The sequence below is a fragment of the Eucyclogobius newberryi genome, unplaced genomic scaffold, assembly GCF_026437365.1.
Source record: "Eucyclogobius newberryi isolate DKJ021-1_F unplaced genomic scaffold, fEucNew1.0.hap1 SCAF_14, whole genome shotgun sequence".
NCBI classification, from domain to species: Eukaryota; Metazoa; Chordata; class Actinopteri; order Gobiiformes; family Gobiidae; genus Eucyclogobius; species Eucyclogobius newberryi.
The window spans coordinates 10954182-10968745 of record NW_027315768.1 but is presented as its reverse complement, the minus strand read 5'-3'; the positions used below and the strand labels follow the sequence as shown (position 1 = coordinate 10968745).

The following is a 14564-nucleotide window of genomic DNA, read 5'->3' as shown; positions in this document are numbered from 1 at the left end:
AACAACTTTGGAAGGTCTGACTAAAACAAGCAGGTGTAGAGGCTTACCTACGCTTTCTGCCATTAATCCAAACCTCCTTTCACACAATTGGATATGAAACTTTAATATCCTGCACTTTTCTGCTTCCAAATGGATCCCAGCCTTTATAAAAACCTGCCATGTTTCTCTTGCAGCTCTGGCGTTTAACCTTCCTCTCTCCCGTCGCCAGCGTTTTAAGGCATGTTCTCATTTTTTTGCGTGCCAGTGAAATATATTTGTCATGTTAGCTCATCTTGCTGAGAGCTTTTTGACTAGCTTGTGTTAAAAGTCCAACATGGTACGCGCCAAGAGCATTAGAAATTGAATCTGGCATTTGACACTGTAAACTTTGGGGTGGGATTACGATAAAACGCTTTAATGTAAAATGTGGTTTGACTTTTGGGGGGAAAGCAAATAAAGTTGGCTTAATCTTGGTGAAAGTCCCAGACTGGCAGCATTAGTGAACATATAAAGATAAGTATAAGATTGGCTGTAATGTATGAAGAAAATTCTGTCATTGGCCCGTTTGCTTTTGTGACTGCCAAATGCAAAAACTAAAATAAACCGCATGTGTCCGGCCTACATCATTAAGCCTGCAGTGTGCTAATCGCAAAACAATATATTTTCTCTAAAAAAAAGGGCTAATACTTGTGAGTTGCACCTCTTGAAAAGGCATAAGTCACATCTTTAGAGGAGCAGTGCGGTTCTGGGGTGTTTCCACAGCGCAAAGTTATCAGTATTGCCCCGTTTGAAGGGTCCAAAAGGGCTGTGAGAGTGATACTAGCTTTTAGCCCCTGGACCGCTTTAGCGCAAGATGACTGGACAAGAGAGAACGCAGGTGAAAACGAAGCAGCAAAAAGCAGATATAAATACAAAAATAACCATTCCTCGCGAAAACACTGACTTGATCTTGTGATTAACCACCATATTTCTTTATTTCATCGAGCCGACAGACTTAGCAACAAGGCTAGCGCACGTTAGCATCAGCCGTTTCCTGTTCATCGATGCATGGCACTCACATCAAGACCAAATATATTACATCGTCAGGGCATAAAGCATCTAAGATTATTCAAACCTAAAGCATTTTATAAAGAGATGCCAAAACGTCGGCGAGTCGGGCCGTTGCCATGGAAACGCATTCAACTCGACTCGAGACGGCCCAAAGTGAACCGGGCAAGTCAAAACTATGCTATTGTTCCAAAAATCGATGCAACGTTGACAGCAAAGATATGAGATGAATCAGAAATTGTAAGACCAAAAATGTGAACTGAAATGTACAATGTTTTATCATAAATCATGTTCAAATCTGCCTCGTGTTCATGGACCGTGAACTGTGTCTCGTCACCTCCATACTGATTAAAAAGGCAACGGTTTAAGTAGAATCTTTCAACTCTGGGTGCACTTCTCTACTCCTTCCTTACTCTACTTCCTTTGACATACTTTGGCTTGGTTCAAGGATGGTCAACATTATAAATCAACCCGTTATTGACAGATCTGCCATGTTTGTTAAAGCTTACAGCAATTCCAATTCGACGGATGAAAACGAAAGTAAGCAAAAGCGCTGAGGCAGAATACATTTGAGTGAGCAATAACTCCAGTTAACATGTTTTAATCTCCACAGCGAGGATCTCTACAGGGTCAGCTCGTCCATGAAACATATTTGTGGTTATAGGGATGTGAGTTTCCTATTGAAAAAATGTGCAAAAACCTTACATATTTTTTTACTATTGTCCATTACCTTAAGTCGATCGTTGGACTAAATAAACTTTTCCAACTTAAATCCATAAATATGAAAGTATTCCTGTAGTATTTTGTTTTAGTATGAGATCTTTGCTGAAGAGCTGCAAGGTTGAAAATGCTGGGTACATTTTATTGATCCTTATTGTCTGTTCTCATTCTGGCTGTTGCTATTGTTAAACTGCTTAAAAATGAGTTTGTTACAGAATATCTTGGAAAATTCACATATCAGTGTCCTGTTTCACAAAACCTTCAAGTTGACATCTAAATTTTAAATGAGAAATTAAACTCACATCCACATATAACCACATCTGAGGAATTTCTAAGGAGCGAATGTATTTTTTCTTCAAATTAATCTCACTGGACGATTCAAGTATTGTCTCATAACCGCACTTTTTGACTGTTTTCTTTGTTGCCTGTGGAGTGGAGGCGCTTGCTACACTTCTGGTAGGTCTTGACACATTTTTAACTTCATGGTCTAAAGTCTGATCAATGGAAAGTGTCTCTTGTTAGGGTTTGGTTTTGTTATCGCAGGCTTTACTTCAAACCACAAATCAAAATACAACTTTTGCTTCCATTATTTTTCCGCCTAAGTGTTAATGTCGGCAGGAAAACAGATCTGCGCTGACCCGGAGCCCTTGTCTGCTGGCGCTGTGGTCAGTCTTCTGTAAAGTGTGAGTTTTGAGTTTGCATGAGGTCAGGGAGAACATTGGACAATAACATGAACATAGCATTTATCTTCTTTAAACTCTTTCTGTAGTTCAGAGTAAAATGCAAAATGTGTTTGTATTCTTGCATTCTCTCCGGAAAAGTTATTAATAAGATGTGTTTTTTTATCTTAATAAAGCTTGAACAAAAACTTAGTTCAATATAAACAAATAGTTTATTGAGAATTATTCAGGCTACTACTTAATAGTCTAACCTGAAAACTCTTAATGAAGTAGTTACTGAGCAGGACTCTTTCTGATTAATATATAAAATGTGTTCTTTAATAATTAAAACTTTATTCATGCTTTATTCATTCTTTAGAGAACAAGATTCCACAGGTTGGACGTTTTTGTTATTTATTCCATTTTGTCCACCATCTAATAAAATATATGTAGTACTTAAACATTAAGCTGTAACCCACGTATTTCCAATCAAATCAATCATTGTGGGAAGCATCAGGGTCAGTTTGATCTCCCAAATAAAAAACACAGATTTAATTTGACAGACTTTTATATAGATGCTGCCTGAACTTGTTTAATTTATTAAGTCATTAAATCTCATTTGAGTGAATTTACCTTCAGCTTTAAAAGTGAATTGTCAAAACAAATGCTCAAACTAGTGTCACTCATCCCTCCAGACACCAGCTTCACTCATTTATATATTTAACAAAGAAACTCTAGGTGGATGTATTTCCAGACAGTTGTTTGTACTCCAAAGTGTTCAGGGACATATTCAGTTTGAAAACAGGGCCCAGCACGAGGGGTTAAGGCTGATTCTGGTAAATGTATAAAGTGTTGGCTAGTCTTTTCAACACCACCAATTAAGAGGACAAGAACAGCATGTTTCCAAAGAATAAAGCTGAATATTTGGACTGACTTATTATTAGTAATACTGTTTACCAGCAAGTCGAGGCCATATGTGCTCTGCCTGGGTCAGATTTTGGATCTGCAGTTTGAAAGTTTAATCAAGGGCCACATATTGAAACATAGATCAGGTGAAGGGCCACACACTGGTGGTCAATATTGCAATTCATTCCATTTATCTGAGGTTTGAAATCGCTGCTGCACTTTAGTCTCAGTCTCTTGACAGCGAGTTTGTCTCACACTAAAATGTTTGTGAGGATATTTTAGGAGATTATTTCAACCTTGCAGCAGAAAAATATTTTTTCTGGATGATGTGGGCCAATTCACCAGGAAGTCTGAGGGCCACATTTGGCTCCTGGACACCTCAAATTTTAAGACGTGTCATTATTTTTACAAGTCGTGCTACACTGGGCGATGAGAGAGAAAAATTGTCACACAATATCCATTTCATGAACATAAACGATAGACTTTTATTCACTAAAATTTGACCCAAAAATGTTTAATTTCCTCCAAAGTCTGAATGAGTCATTTACGATTCCATATGACTGAATTGATAAAGATGATATTGTTTTCCATAATATCCAACAGTTTGACTTGAGAGTGTTTTGCTGCTCTTTCCAACAGCCTTGAAACACATCCCTGCAGCAGCATTGCATTGACGCCAAATGTAGATTAGAGAAGACAATTAAAACACCCCTATTTTCCACGCAAGTACAATTTGACGCAACAATATGTGCTTTGCTTGTCGGGTTTACATTTGGACATTTAACTTCATTGTTTTCTGTTTTGCCAGCCGGAGATGAATCCTGCGGCTTTAGCAATGTGACAGAAAGGCTTATTTACTTTTGATCTGATTGCATTTGGGAGGAACAGAATGTATTCCCAGCATTGTTTTAAGACGTTTCTCTTCTTCTTCTTCTTCTTCTTCTTCTTCTTCTTCATATCGTCTCTGGCCATCTGGGGTTTACTCCAAACCATGTGACGGACGGGGACTTTGTTCTTCCTTTTCTGCTCGGATCACTATATGGCCACAATGTCCACACAATCAGACCCAAACCACTTTCACATGAACTCGATTCCATTCATGTTTTATCTGAGTTAAATCAATCTTCTCTATTCTCTTTTCATTATCATTCCGAGGTATGCACAATCCTAAACCATAAATGTCTCCCAAGGGCTTTGCCAAACTGTACATTTTAGCCATCAATGACAAGAGATCAGCCGATAAGAGACATAATTAGTGGAAAGGACATCTTGATTTCTTAAAAGGAGACATATTGTGCATTTCTTCAGGTACTTCATATTGAACTATAAAAACGGTAAATCCTTGTTTTACATTTTGCTGAGTTCAGTTAATTATCAGTTACAGATAATCATAGAAAACAGTCCATTGACTCCACCGTTCCAAACTGATGAGCCTCACGCGATGTCGTACAGGCCCATCCAGAGCATCTCAAACCTGCTCAGTAGGTCATTCCTCCACAACCACCACCTCATGTTGCAGCACGATAATACCCTCTGTGGCCTGTCTACGCAGTTACTGGAAGCTAAAAACGTCCCAGTTCTTGCATGGCGACCATTCTCACCAGACATGTCACCTATCGAGCGTGTTTGGGCTCTGGATGTGACAGCTAGTTCCAGTTTCTTCCAATATCCATCAACTTCTGCAGCCATTTTGGTGATCACACTAGATACTGACTGTTTTTGACCCCTCCGCTTTTGTTTTTTCAATTATGGCCAGTCTAAGTTACACGTTTAGCTCTTGATATAGATCTGCAATGCACATAATTAAAATAAAGTATAGAATTGCTTTGGGAAAACATGAATTGCCTAACAAAAATACATGGAGACATAGCCTACTTTACAGCAAAGTTTATCATGGAGCAAGAGTTTAAGCCATTATCTGGGCGATGGACCAAGTTGCTTTGAAATACTGATGCCGTTTCAGTTTCTTTGAGATGACAGTGAGAAAACCGTGCCAGTGCCCAAAAGCGAGTCGCAATTTGTCGTTTGTTTTTCGGGCAATCCAGTCATCTACAATAGCCAGTTTCAGCGAGGCGAGTGTTTTTCAGTGCTGTACAACATAGTGATTTGTTAAGTCGGTGTCCAAATGAAGCCTCCGGAGGTTGGTAGGATACAGTTGACGAGGCGCTGTGAACAGTTGCAGCAGGGACTCAATTTGGAGTGTTTGGTGGACATGCAGTGTGCCGCCGTGGACAGACCGTGGAGCCGCCCTGAGCCACTGGGTCGAATCATCACCGCAGAAATAGAGCAGGCTCGAGGGAGGCGTCTGCAGACTGCTACTGTCCAGACACTGACTTTCAGATTCAAGGGTCAACGTTTGAAAAGAAAAGCTTGGTTTCAAAACAGTCTGGCCAAGCTATACAGACAGAGTTGCTAAAGGAGTATGTGTGATTTATAGTGTATGCTTAGCTTAATTTTGATAGTTTTACAATATTTTTAAGGCGATACACAGTGCAAAATGTATTTTAATGAGCGTTTAATCTTGTTACAGCTGTGTTTCCTCACCATTAGTTTACTCACAGTTGTATTTTGTTGTATGCTTGTTTTATACTATTATATACTATATTATACTAATGAAAGAGGCTGGAAGGCTTAGAAAATTCCTGTTTTCACGTACCCCCTATCCCTGCCCACATCACTGTACTTAGTTGTGATTATGTTTTTAAAGTATGACTCCGAGTGATACATGTAGAGTTCTAAAATATCACACTTAATAAAAAAAGAAGAAGCTTGTTACGATTTTGAAAAAGAGGTCAATCAACCGGTTTCTATTACTTAGCTGTTTTAGATAATATTGCAGTTTACAATGAACAAAATGTAAAATGGTGATCTACTTATGTAATACCTGAAAAAATGATAATATTAACTTTTGTAGGTCTGAAGGCTTTATTATAGAGGACAACTGGGTGAAATGTGGGAGAAAGTGGCACAAACCTCCTATGAGCAGTGCCTGTAACCACTGCACCACAACAACAGGATTGGCCTTGTGCCATTTATTGTTTGTACTACGTGTGGTCTATTGTTTGTACTACGTGTGGTCTAATTTGGGGGATTAAGCTTTTAGTTATGCTGCTCCCACAGCTTGGAACACTTTTCAGACTGAGCTGAAACATTTTGAGCTGGTTCTTCTGAGGGGTTTTATATACATAAAACACAGAAAGAAAGAAACATTGTTTGGGCTTAATGTAGCCCTGTTGTAATTTTCTTCAATGCTTACATTTTAGTGTAAATGTCAGTGACGGGTAATGTGACGTGCCCTGCAGTCCTCTTGGCCCAAATTATTCTTGAAAGCGATTTAGATTTTTAGATAGATTTTTTTTTATAAACATGGTTAAATAAATGTACAACAATCATAATAATGATTGCTGTTTTATTTATCTTTTGAACAACAAAATCATTGCAGAAAGAAAGTTAGACCCTTATAAAATACTAATAATAAGATGATTATTTGGAAAATGCAAAAATGAGCATACATGGAATACAAATAGTTCTATTTAAGCCACAAAGGGTTCTATGTTTGATTCTATGTGAGAAAATATTAGGACAATTAGTAATAATAATTATGTTTCATTTGTTTTTGTAATTGAAATATCATAAATGTGTTTATGTGTGAGATCTGTGTCAAGTAAGTGCAGAAAGAATCTAACCCTAAATCTCATGTGACTGCATGAGATTTGTTCTTCATAATTTGACTACCAAAGCTTCAATTTGAAGATACAATAGAAACACATATTTCTGGAGCAATGTCTCATCATGATTGGTGTTAGCACTGTATCGACTGGCTGCAGAGAAAATGACCATCTCTGAAATAAATACAAGCTAGCTTGCCCCCACATGCTCATGGACGCATGCAGTTGTGATAAGTGCAATTTCACAGCAGAAATGCTCAGAATGAGTCTGGTAATGATTTATGGACTAAACAACACAGGGTACCGCCTTATTTTTACCTATGAAATCACAAATCTGAAGATTTGTATACAGGATTAATATAATAAACATGAATGCATGCGTATTTTTGATGAGGAGACAATTTTATAACATGGTTAAATGCTCAGAATAGCAGATTTTACACAATATTGTCTTTTAAATGAATCAAAATCATGACATACTATGCTGAGGAAAGTTCTTTGATCTTATAGAATCAACGCTGACCTCTCATGGCACCGAACAAAAGCCATTTCAAATTAGTTTCATTTCCAGCTCTGACTTTGGCTGAATCCCTGCTCGGTGGGCCGTGTGCCTGTCATGAAGTCGTGCATCTCTCCGGCGGGACACCCTCTCGTCTCTTTAGTGTCATTTCCACTTCTCCTCTCACTCGTGCCCATCATGACGCCTCTCCTGGGCCCTCAGCGTTGGACCTCTTCCCCCACAGCTCCCTGCCCCATCCTTCTCCACTCTACCCCCTCTGAGGACCACTCATACACCACTTCCTTTTTATCACTGTCTCTTCAACCTCCCACCTCCGCCGTACTTTACCTTGTGGCCCAAATTCTGTTCCGCTCGATTGTGGCCTATGGCTGTGTTTACGTGTCCCTTGGTACTCAAATGTCCTCTTCACGGCTTCCTCTATCTACTCCGACATACTTCACAATTGTCCGGCAGCGGGCAATGTGACAACGGAGCTGGTGCTGGATAAGTATTTAATGTGAGTGAGAAGAACACGATAATAGAGAAAGTTTGTCTTGCGAAGAAGACTGAAACAAACCTATTTAAAATGTGTGACTTGGCTGGACAATATATAGTCTACCTCAGCCTTACAGGACACAATGATGCATTATTTGTTTTACTGACTTAGATATCTTTGAGCACCTTTACTTTGGCATTTCATGTTTTAGAACATTCTCAAACATTTGGGTCGCTGGAGGGTTGTAAAGTAAATGAGTGTTTTGACGCTGCTCCTCAGGGAAGAACTCCTGCTGCCAAAGTCCAGTCCCTCCACATGCACATAAACCAACTACTTATTCTTACAACTGTTGGTGCTGAAAGTCTTTTTTGAGTGATGAGACAAGCCACAGCTCCACATACGCATGTTCGCTCCGATTTACCCCATCTCTTTAGTTTGTCCCAAGGATAAATGACCAATATTGACCTCTGTGGGGTTCTCATGGAGCCAATTTGAGGGAACAGTTATACAGATGTGGGGAAACTTGCCTATTGTCTTTCTAATACACTTTTGGACTGAGTTCCCCGCTTCACCTGCTGCACTTGTTTCTTTCCAACACCAACTCTGAAGCACTGTGGACACGACCCGCACACAGTCCACTAGTGATGCGCTGGTTGGGGGTCCCGCAGTTCTGGCATTCTCTATCCCGCCCCAGTCGAAGCAATAACATCTCTTGCAGGCAAAGTACTTCATTAGGTGTAAGTACAATAATAGTATATAACCCGTCTTGTTGTATTGACCGGGTGTTGCCTTGCACATTTCCAAAATCCACATTCTTCTGCGGCGTTTCTCTCCACGGCCTCACTAAACCCTTTACAACTCCAGCCTCAAAAAGACCACCAAGACGTTTTCATAGTCTCATTGCTGCCTCTCGGAAACCTCACGTAGAACTGAAATAACATTCCAAAATCCACCCAATCCAAAAGTTTAGGCATCAGAGACACAAACCAGACCTAACATCTGCCTGGCTTGTTCTCTGCACTTCACACGTCGCGGTCGGTCACAGAAGACAACCGTACTTTATTCCTATTTGGGGACGAAAGGCACTGAAATATTACATGTGTCTTCGCGGACCGCCTTTTCTTTATTTTCCAGCGTTATGGAAAAAGAAATGACTGCGCGCTCAGACAATATGATGGATGCGTTGGGGGGAAATATAAGATGAGACTCATTAAAATGTGTGACAGGAGGCCGCCCCATTCCCCAGACGCAGCACATCTTGAACGCCGGAGGAGATGGACAGAGAGGAAGCAACACAACAAAGACTTTCGGAGCGGGAGAAAAGTGCAAACAGAGGGCAGCTGAGGTCAGACGCACGGCCACATTTCCGAGGAAATTCAGCAGAGGTAAGCTGAATACTCAATGTGTGACGCCGAAGCTGTGATCAAAGGCAATGGGGTTTTAGACGGGTGCGTTTGGTCCGTAGAAGCGGTGGGTGTTTATTCAGATTGAGACCTTTAGTGGCATGTTAGCAAAGAAAGGCAGAGTGGACTGAGGTCAATCATTTGTAAACGCATTGTAGCATAGTTCAGAACCATTTTGTAGAATTTTCATGTTTAAAGGGGCTCTACTTGATTCAAACCGTCTTAAAATGTTGAAAAACTGCTGTTTGACAGGGTAATTTGACAGCAGTTTAAATTCCTTACCTTAACACATCCCTTGCAATGTGATTACGGTTTTCACTGGCATAAGTTTCTCAGCATGTTTCACTTAAAGCTTATGGGATGTGGCATTGCCTGGTTTGGCACCATCTAATAATATAATAATAAGTTTTACTTTGCAATTATTTCTCAGTTCCAAGTTGGATGGAACAAATCTGAAAAGTGTATGGTTACTTAAAGTCTATATGTTTCTAATTACGACTTAGATCGGGTGGATAACACCGGTGGTAAATATTTATCATAGTTTCACATTTTTAAGATGTAGTTTGAGAAGATATTTTGAAAAATAAAACTTTAAAATTACAGGAAGTAGTGCTTTGTTCAAAAACACAATTCCCTTCCTTGTGTCATCAAAAACCCGCGTGCCATTGAAAATACACAATTTTCTGACAGTTTAAACAATAATTCAACTAAATACAGGTGTTATCAGGCAATAATTATTGCCAAATCGCAACTGTTGTTTAATTTATATGATTTTGGCTCTTGTTTACAGTACGGTTGCTAGGTAACGGTTGTGTAATTGCCTCTTCCTATGTCATAGTTTCCGCTCATATCCAACACGGAAGTTGTCAAATCAGAGACAACGAGGCAAAATGTTAGTAAAATCTTAAATTATGTTCACTGAACGTTTGTGAAAGGTGTAGTATAACTTGTCATATGCATTTCAAGCACTTGAGAATGTCCAGCAAGACAAACCGTGCCAAATCGGGCTACGACAGAGCGGCTAACAACAACTAGCCTGCTAACAGCACACCAACATGACTTCTGGGTCTGCAATCAATTAAATTAATTTTTTTATTATACGCAGACAGTGCACATTGATCCAATTTGGTCCCTAAGAGCTGCCTATACAAACAGATTTTACAGATAGATGTTCAAAAAGTGGGTAGAGCCTTTTTACATTGCCCTTTCTACAAATAATCTGAGTTAGCATCATGTTGCAATATGTTAGGGACGCAGCTAGTGATTATTGATTATGCAAATTGATTAATCATGGTTAGGGTTAGTCAATTAATTATTTAGCCATCTTTTTACCAATTATTTTTCTGTTTTTCAAAAATTTTACCCAGATGACGGTAACATTTATGTATTAGAGTCTGTGTAATAGTTCAGATAAGTACATTATTTGATTAATTGAATAAGCAATTAATTAACTGAATCATTACATACAAATAAATCACAAACAACAGAACAACAGAATCTGAAATGTAATCCAGTTAGAGTTCTATAAGATTTCGATTGAACGCATAATTCTCATTTGAAGTGAACGAGACATGCGCCAAACAGAACACTTTTTTTTTATATTCTAATACACGACACAGGCCAGTGCTACAAAAATATCTCAAAGTATATAATCGGGCCTGTCTTGAAATATGCATTCCTCCGATAAACCACATCCTCTGTTTCCACCAGTCCGTCAAAACCCAACCTGACGACAAGCAGGGAAGGGCGTGGCCTGCGTTTGCCGCTTTCTGACAGTTTGAACAATGGCTCCGAGGGCTGGGTGGAGGAACAAACTCACCCGAGCGAATACCCTCGCTCAGCTTCTGGTTTTGATCTGCTGCGAGGCTGACCAGTTCGCAAACAAAGTGGGCAGCCTCGGGTTTGCCTTCCAGCACCACAACGTGTCAAGTCCCCGCTACGATTCAGACAAAGGGCTCCAGCGAAGGCAAAAGGAATCTGACATTGGTTGGTTCGGGCGCCTGACCGCTCATTTCGTTTCGCAGGAAAAGGGGATGTGTGTGTTTTTTTTCTCGTTTTTTTGTCTTGTGTCCAGAGATCCAGTTGTAAGTGTAGGCTGTCAGAAGGAGCAGCTGCAGGGTGGAAAACATCACGACAAAAACCTCTTCTTAAATGTATATAATTTCCGGGGCTATCTGCAGGCGGCTAGCGGGATCCTCCCACTGTTTAACACCAGGCATTAGCGCGCACAGCTAGCCTCCTGCTTTTGACAATTTGAGTGGTTGGTTTGCAGCTTGAGGCAACGAGAAATGTATATGACTGCAATTAGTGTGTGAGGGTGCCTTTTGGACACCTTTGCGTTGGTCATTTCCGTTGTATAGCCTAACTTTTCACCACGCGCAATCGACTTTTCAAAGATTTAACCCTATCATATCAGAAACATACCTGGAGTTGTATTTCGCTTCATTCACGTGTGTTTCAGTTGTCGTTCGCTCTGAGCCTCGCAAAACTTTCAGATTTCCCACATTTGTGACATCAAAAATAACGATCCAGAAACCTCCTGTGCGGTTTTTAAGTCCATAAATCATCGCCAAACTTGTTCTTAGCATTTCAGCCATGTTCATTACTACTGCGTGCTGACATTAGCATGGAGATGTAGTACTAACACCACTCCTGATGAGGGGAACGCCCGACCATGTGCAGGTAGTTGATGTGTTTTGCCTAATGCGACTAAAAGCAGCTCTTATGGTGCGGTCAGACCAAGGCATCAAAGGTGTCCCAGGTGTCAGTCGCCAGGGACGTTTTGGGCGAAATCGTTCGACAACCAAGAAGGGAGGACGGATGTTTGTAGCGTGACAGTTGTATTTTAGTAATGGGTTCAGTTACAATAGTTTATATCTCAATTTCTTTGGCAGACGATATCTTTCAATAGCCTGTTTCAAATATATCAAGACATTAACTAGTGTGACAAGCTATTTACTACAACAAACATTTGGCATGTAAATTGCCGTCTGATTCATGACGTTTTTGTTTCCGCGCTTGAATAGCTGACTGATTTATCCTGCACACACTTCAGACCCATACTACATTCGTGTTTGAACTACTGCATGTCTAGTCTACTACTTGCAGCTGGGATTGTGTACACAGTTGTACACAGTTTCTCATAGTAAATCTTATTTTGACTGGCTTTTCCGTTTCGGGGTCACCACAGCCGATTATGTGCCCGTGTCTTACCCTCAACTCTTTCACCATTTAAGAAATCAACACAATTTTTAACACAGTTTCTCAAATAGCATATCTAAAAAGTAGGGTTTTCATAAAGTAATTATCAAAAAACATTAGCATGAAGTTTATACTCTAAGCTTTAGCGGTGTTTACTGATGCATTATTACTGCACTGCTAACAAGATCAATCTTATTTGTAATTCATGGGAAGTAATTATTAGCAGACAAGAACTTATATGAATCAACATTTTGTAAGAACCATATTTTAGTAGTAATTTAGCATAATTTTACGATTTTAAGAGAATGTATTTCCTGTAACATAAAATGTACTTATACATCAAAATAGAGACATTTTAAGATGTAAGATAAAAGGTTTTTACAGGTATTTCTCAGTCCTGTCCAACAGCAACAGAGATAATTTATTGTATTTTACTGATTTTCGTCTGAGAACTATATTTTTCGTGAGAACTAGGAGTACTAGGAGTCATAATACAAAAAAAGACATCTGAAATCTGGCATGTGTCAAAAGATGAACCCGCCTCAGATCCATCCTAGACCAAAGCCACATTAAAACACCACTATAATCTATTTGTCTGGGGCCTGTTTATATATATATATTTGAGTTTGCAGGCTACACCCCGGTCAGACGGAAAAAAAACTCCAACACAATCACATTTCTATTGAGTTAGAAGAACCATAAGGGAGCGTCTGCGTCTGCCTCTTTGCCCTGAGAGTAACTGGAAGTGAAGATGATTGAATTATATCCGGGCACACACAAAAACATATTGGAGCGTGTACGGCGAGGAGGGAGCGCGCGGAGAGAGCGAGCGGCGAACATAAAGCCAGGGCGGAAGCAAGATCGGTCTCGTGTTGCTCCGTAATTGCATTGGGGAAAGTTGGGGAGTGAAGGAAATGACTATGGGTTGCATCAGGGGATAGGGAGCCTCTGTTGTGTACTCGCAGAGGCGAGAGGGATGTGTGGCTGTTTTTAGGTGTCTGCAGTGTTTGATGTGGTGTGCGCTGCCGTTAGCAGTAGCAGGTGTGAATTTGAAGCTGTAATGTATGAAATTGTGTAAACTAAGGGCCACAAACGTACATAATAATGCATTCTTCTTATGTAGTACGCTCAAAAGCTACGAATCCAATTTTTTTGTCCAAATTATGACCTGGATCAGATTTTCAGTGAGAATAGCAGATTTTTTTGTCCTTCAAACTTGACCTTTTATGTGCGGTACTTGATCTGATTTCAATTTGATTTGTTGCAAAGTGTCTGCAGTCTGATTTCTACAGCGCTGAAATGAAACATTAGTCAAAAAGACGGGAATTAAACAGATTAAGTATTCATGCGCCTGCCAGATAACAGCATGGCAAAAAAAAAAGTGAAGATAGAAACTGACTTGGTTGTACGAGGAAGATGAAATATAAATGTTGGCCTATTTAAGACAAAAATGTAAAGCTGACAATAGGTTTGTATTGAAATAAATATAGTCCGTCTCGTGATGTGACAACAGCACGACTCCTGGTTTTGTCCTGTACATCAGGTCAAACAGGTTCACACAGGAAAACTGATTTGAGTCACATTTTGTTTGCAATGTTGAGCGATTATCGATTGGGAAAAACAATCAGAATTGAGAGTCAAGACCTGCAGCGTGAACTTAATCAAAGTTGCACGAATGTTTCTGTGCTCTGTGCACGTAAAGCAGGATCTTTCACCACTTGACTGTGTGTACTAAGGAAAAATACACAAATACGACCCCACTTTTTGTGAATTCAGTCCAGACATAATTGACAATATTTCATGATAAGTTTAATGATGTTTAATGTCCCACAATTTTTTTAAAAAATGCCTCATTCATCCCAGTGTTTATTTTCTGATTAAAGTGAGAATTTGATTTCTTACTATTTATTTTTAATGACTCTTTGAAAGGAATCATGATTAGATTTGCAGATTAGAATCCTTTAAAGGCCATCTTAATTTTCTACT

The 14564-nt window shown here is 39.6% G+C and overlaps 1 protein-coding gene across 1 annotated transcript in view; it reads right to left on the bottom strand.

Moving 5' to 3' along the window:
- Nucleotides 1–14564, bottom strand: part of LOC140360069 (dynein regulatory complex subunit 4-like) — a 38487-nt gene that overhangs the window by 9195 nt on the left and 14728 nt on the right. Inside the window, exon 2 of the mRNA XM_072445384.1 lies at nt 11197–11283. Within this exon, the coding sequence (XP_072301485.1) occupies nt 11197–11283 (87 nt within the window). The remainder of the gene's footprint in view (nt 1–11196; nt 11284–14564) is intronic.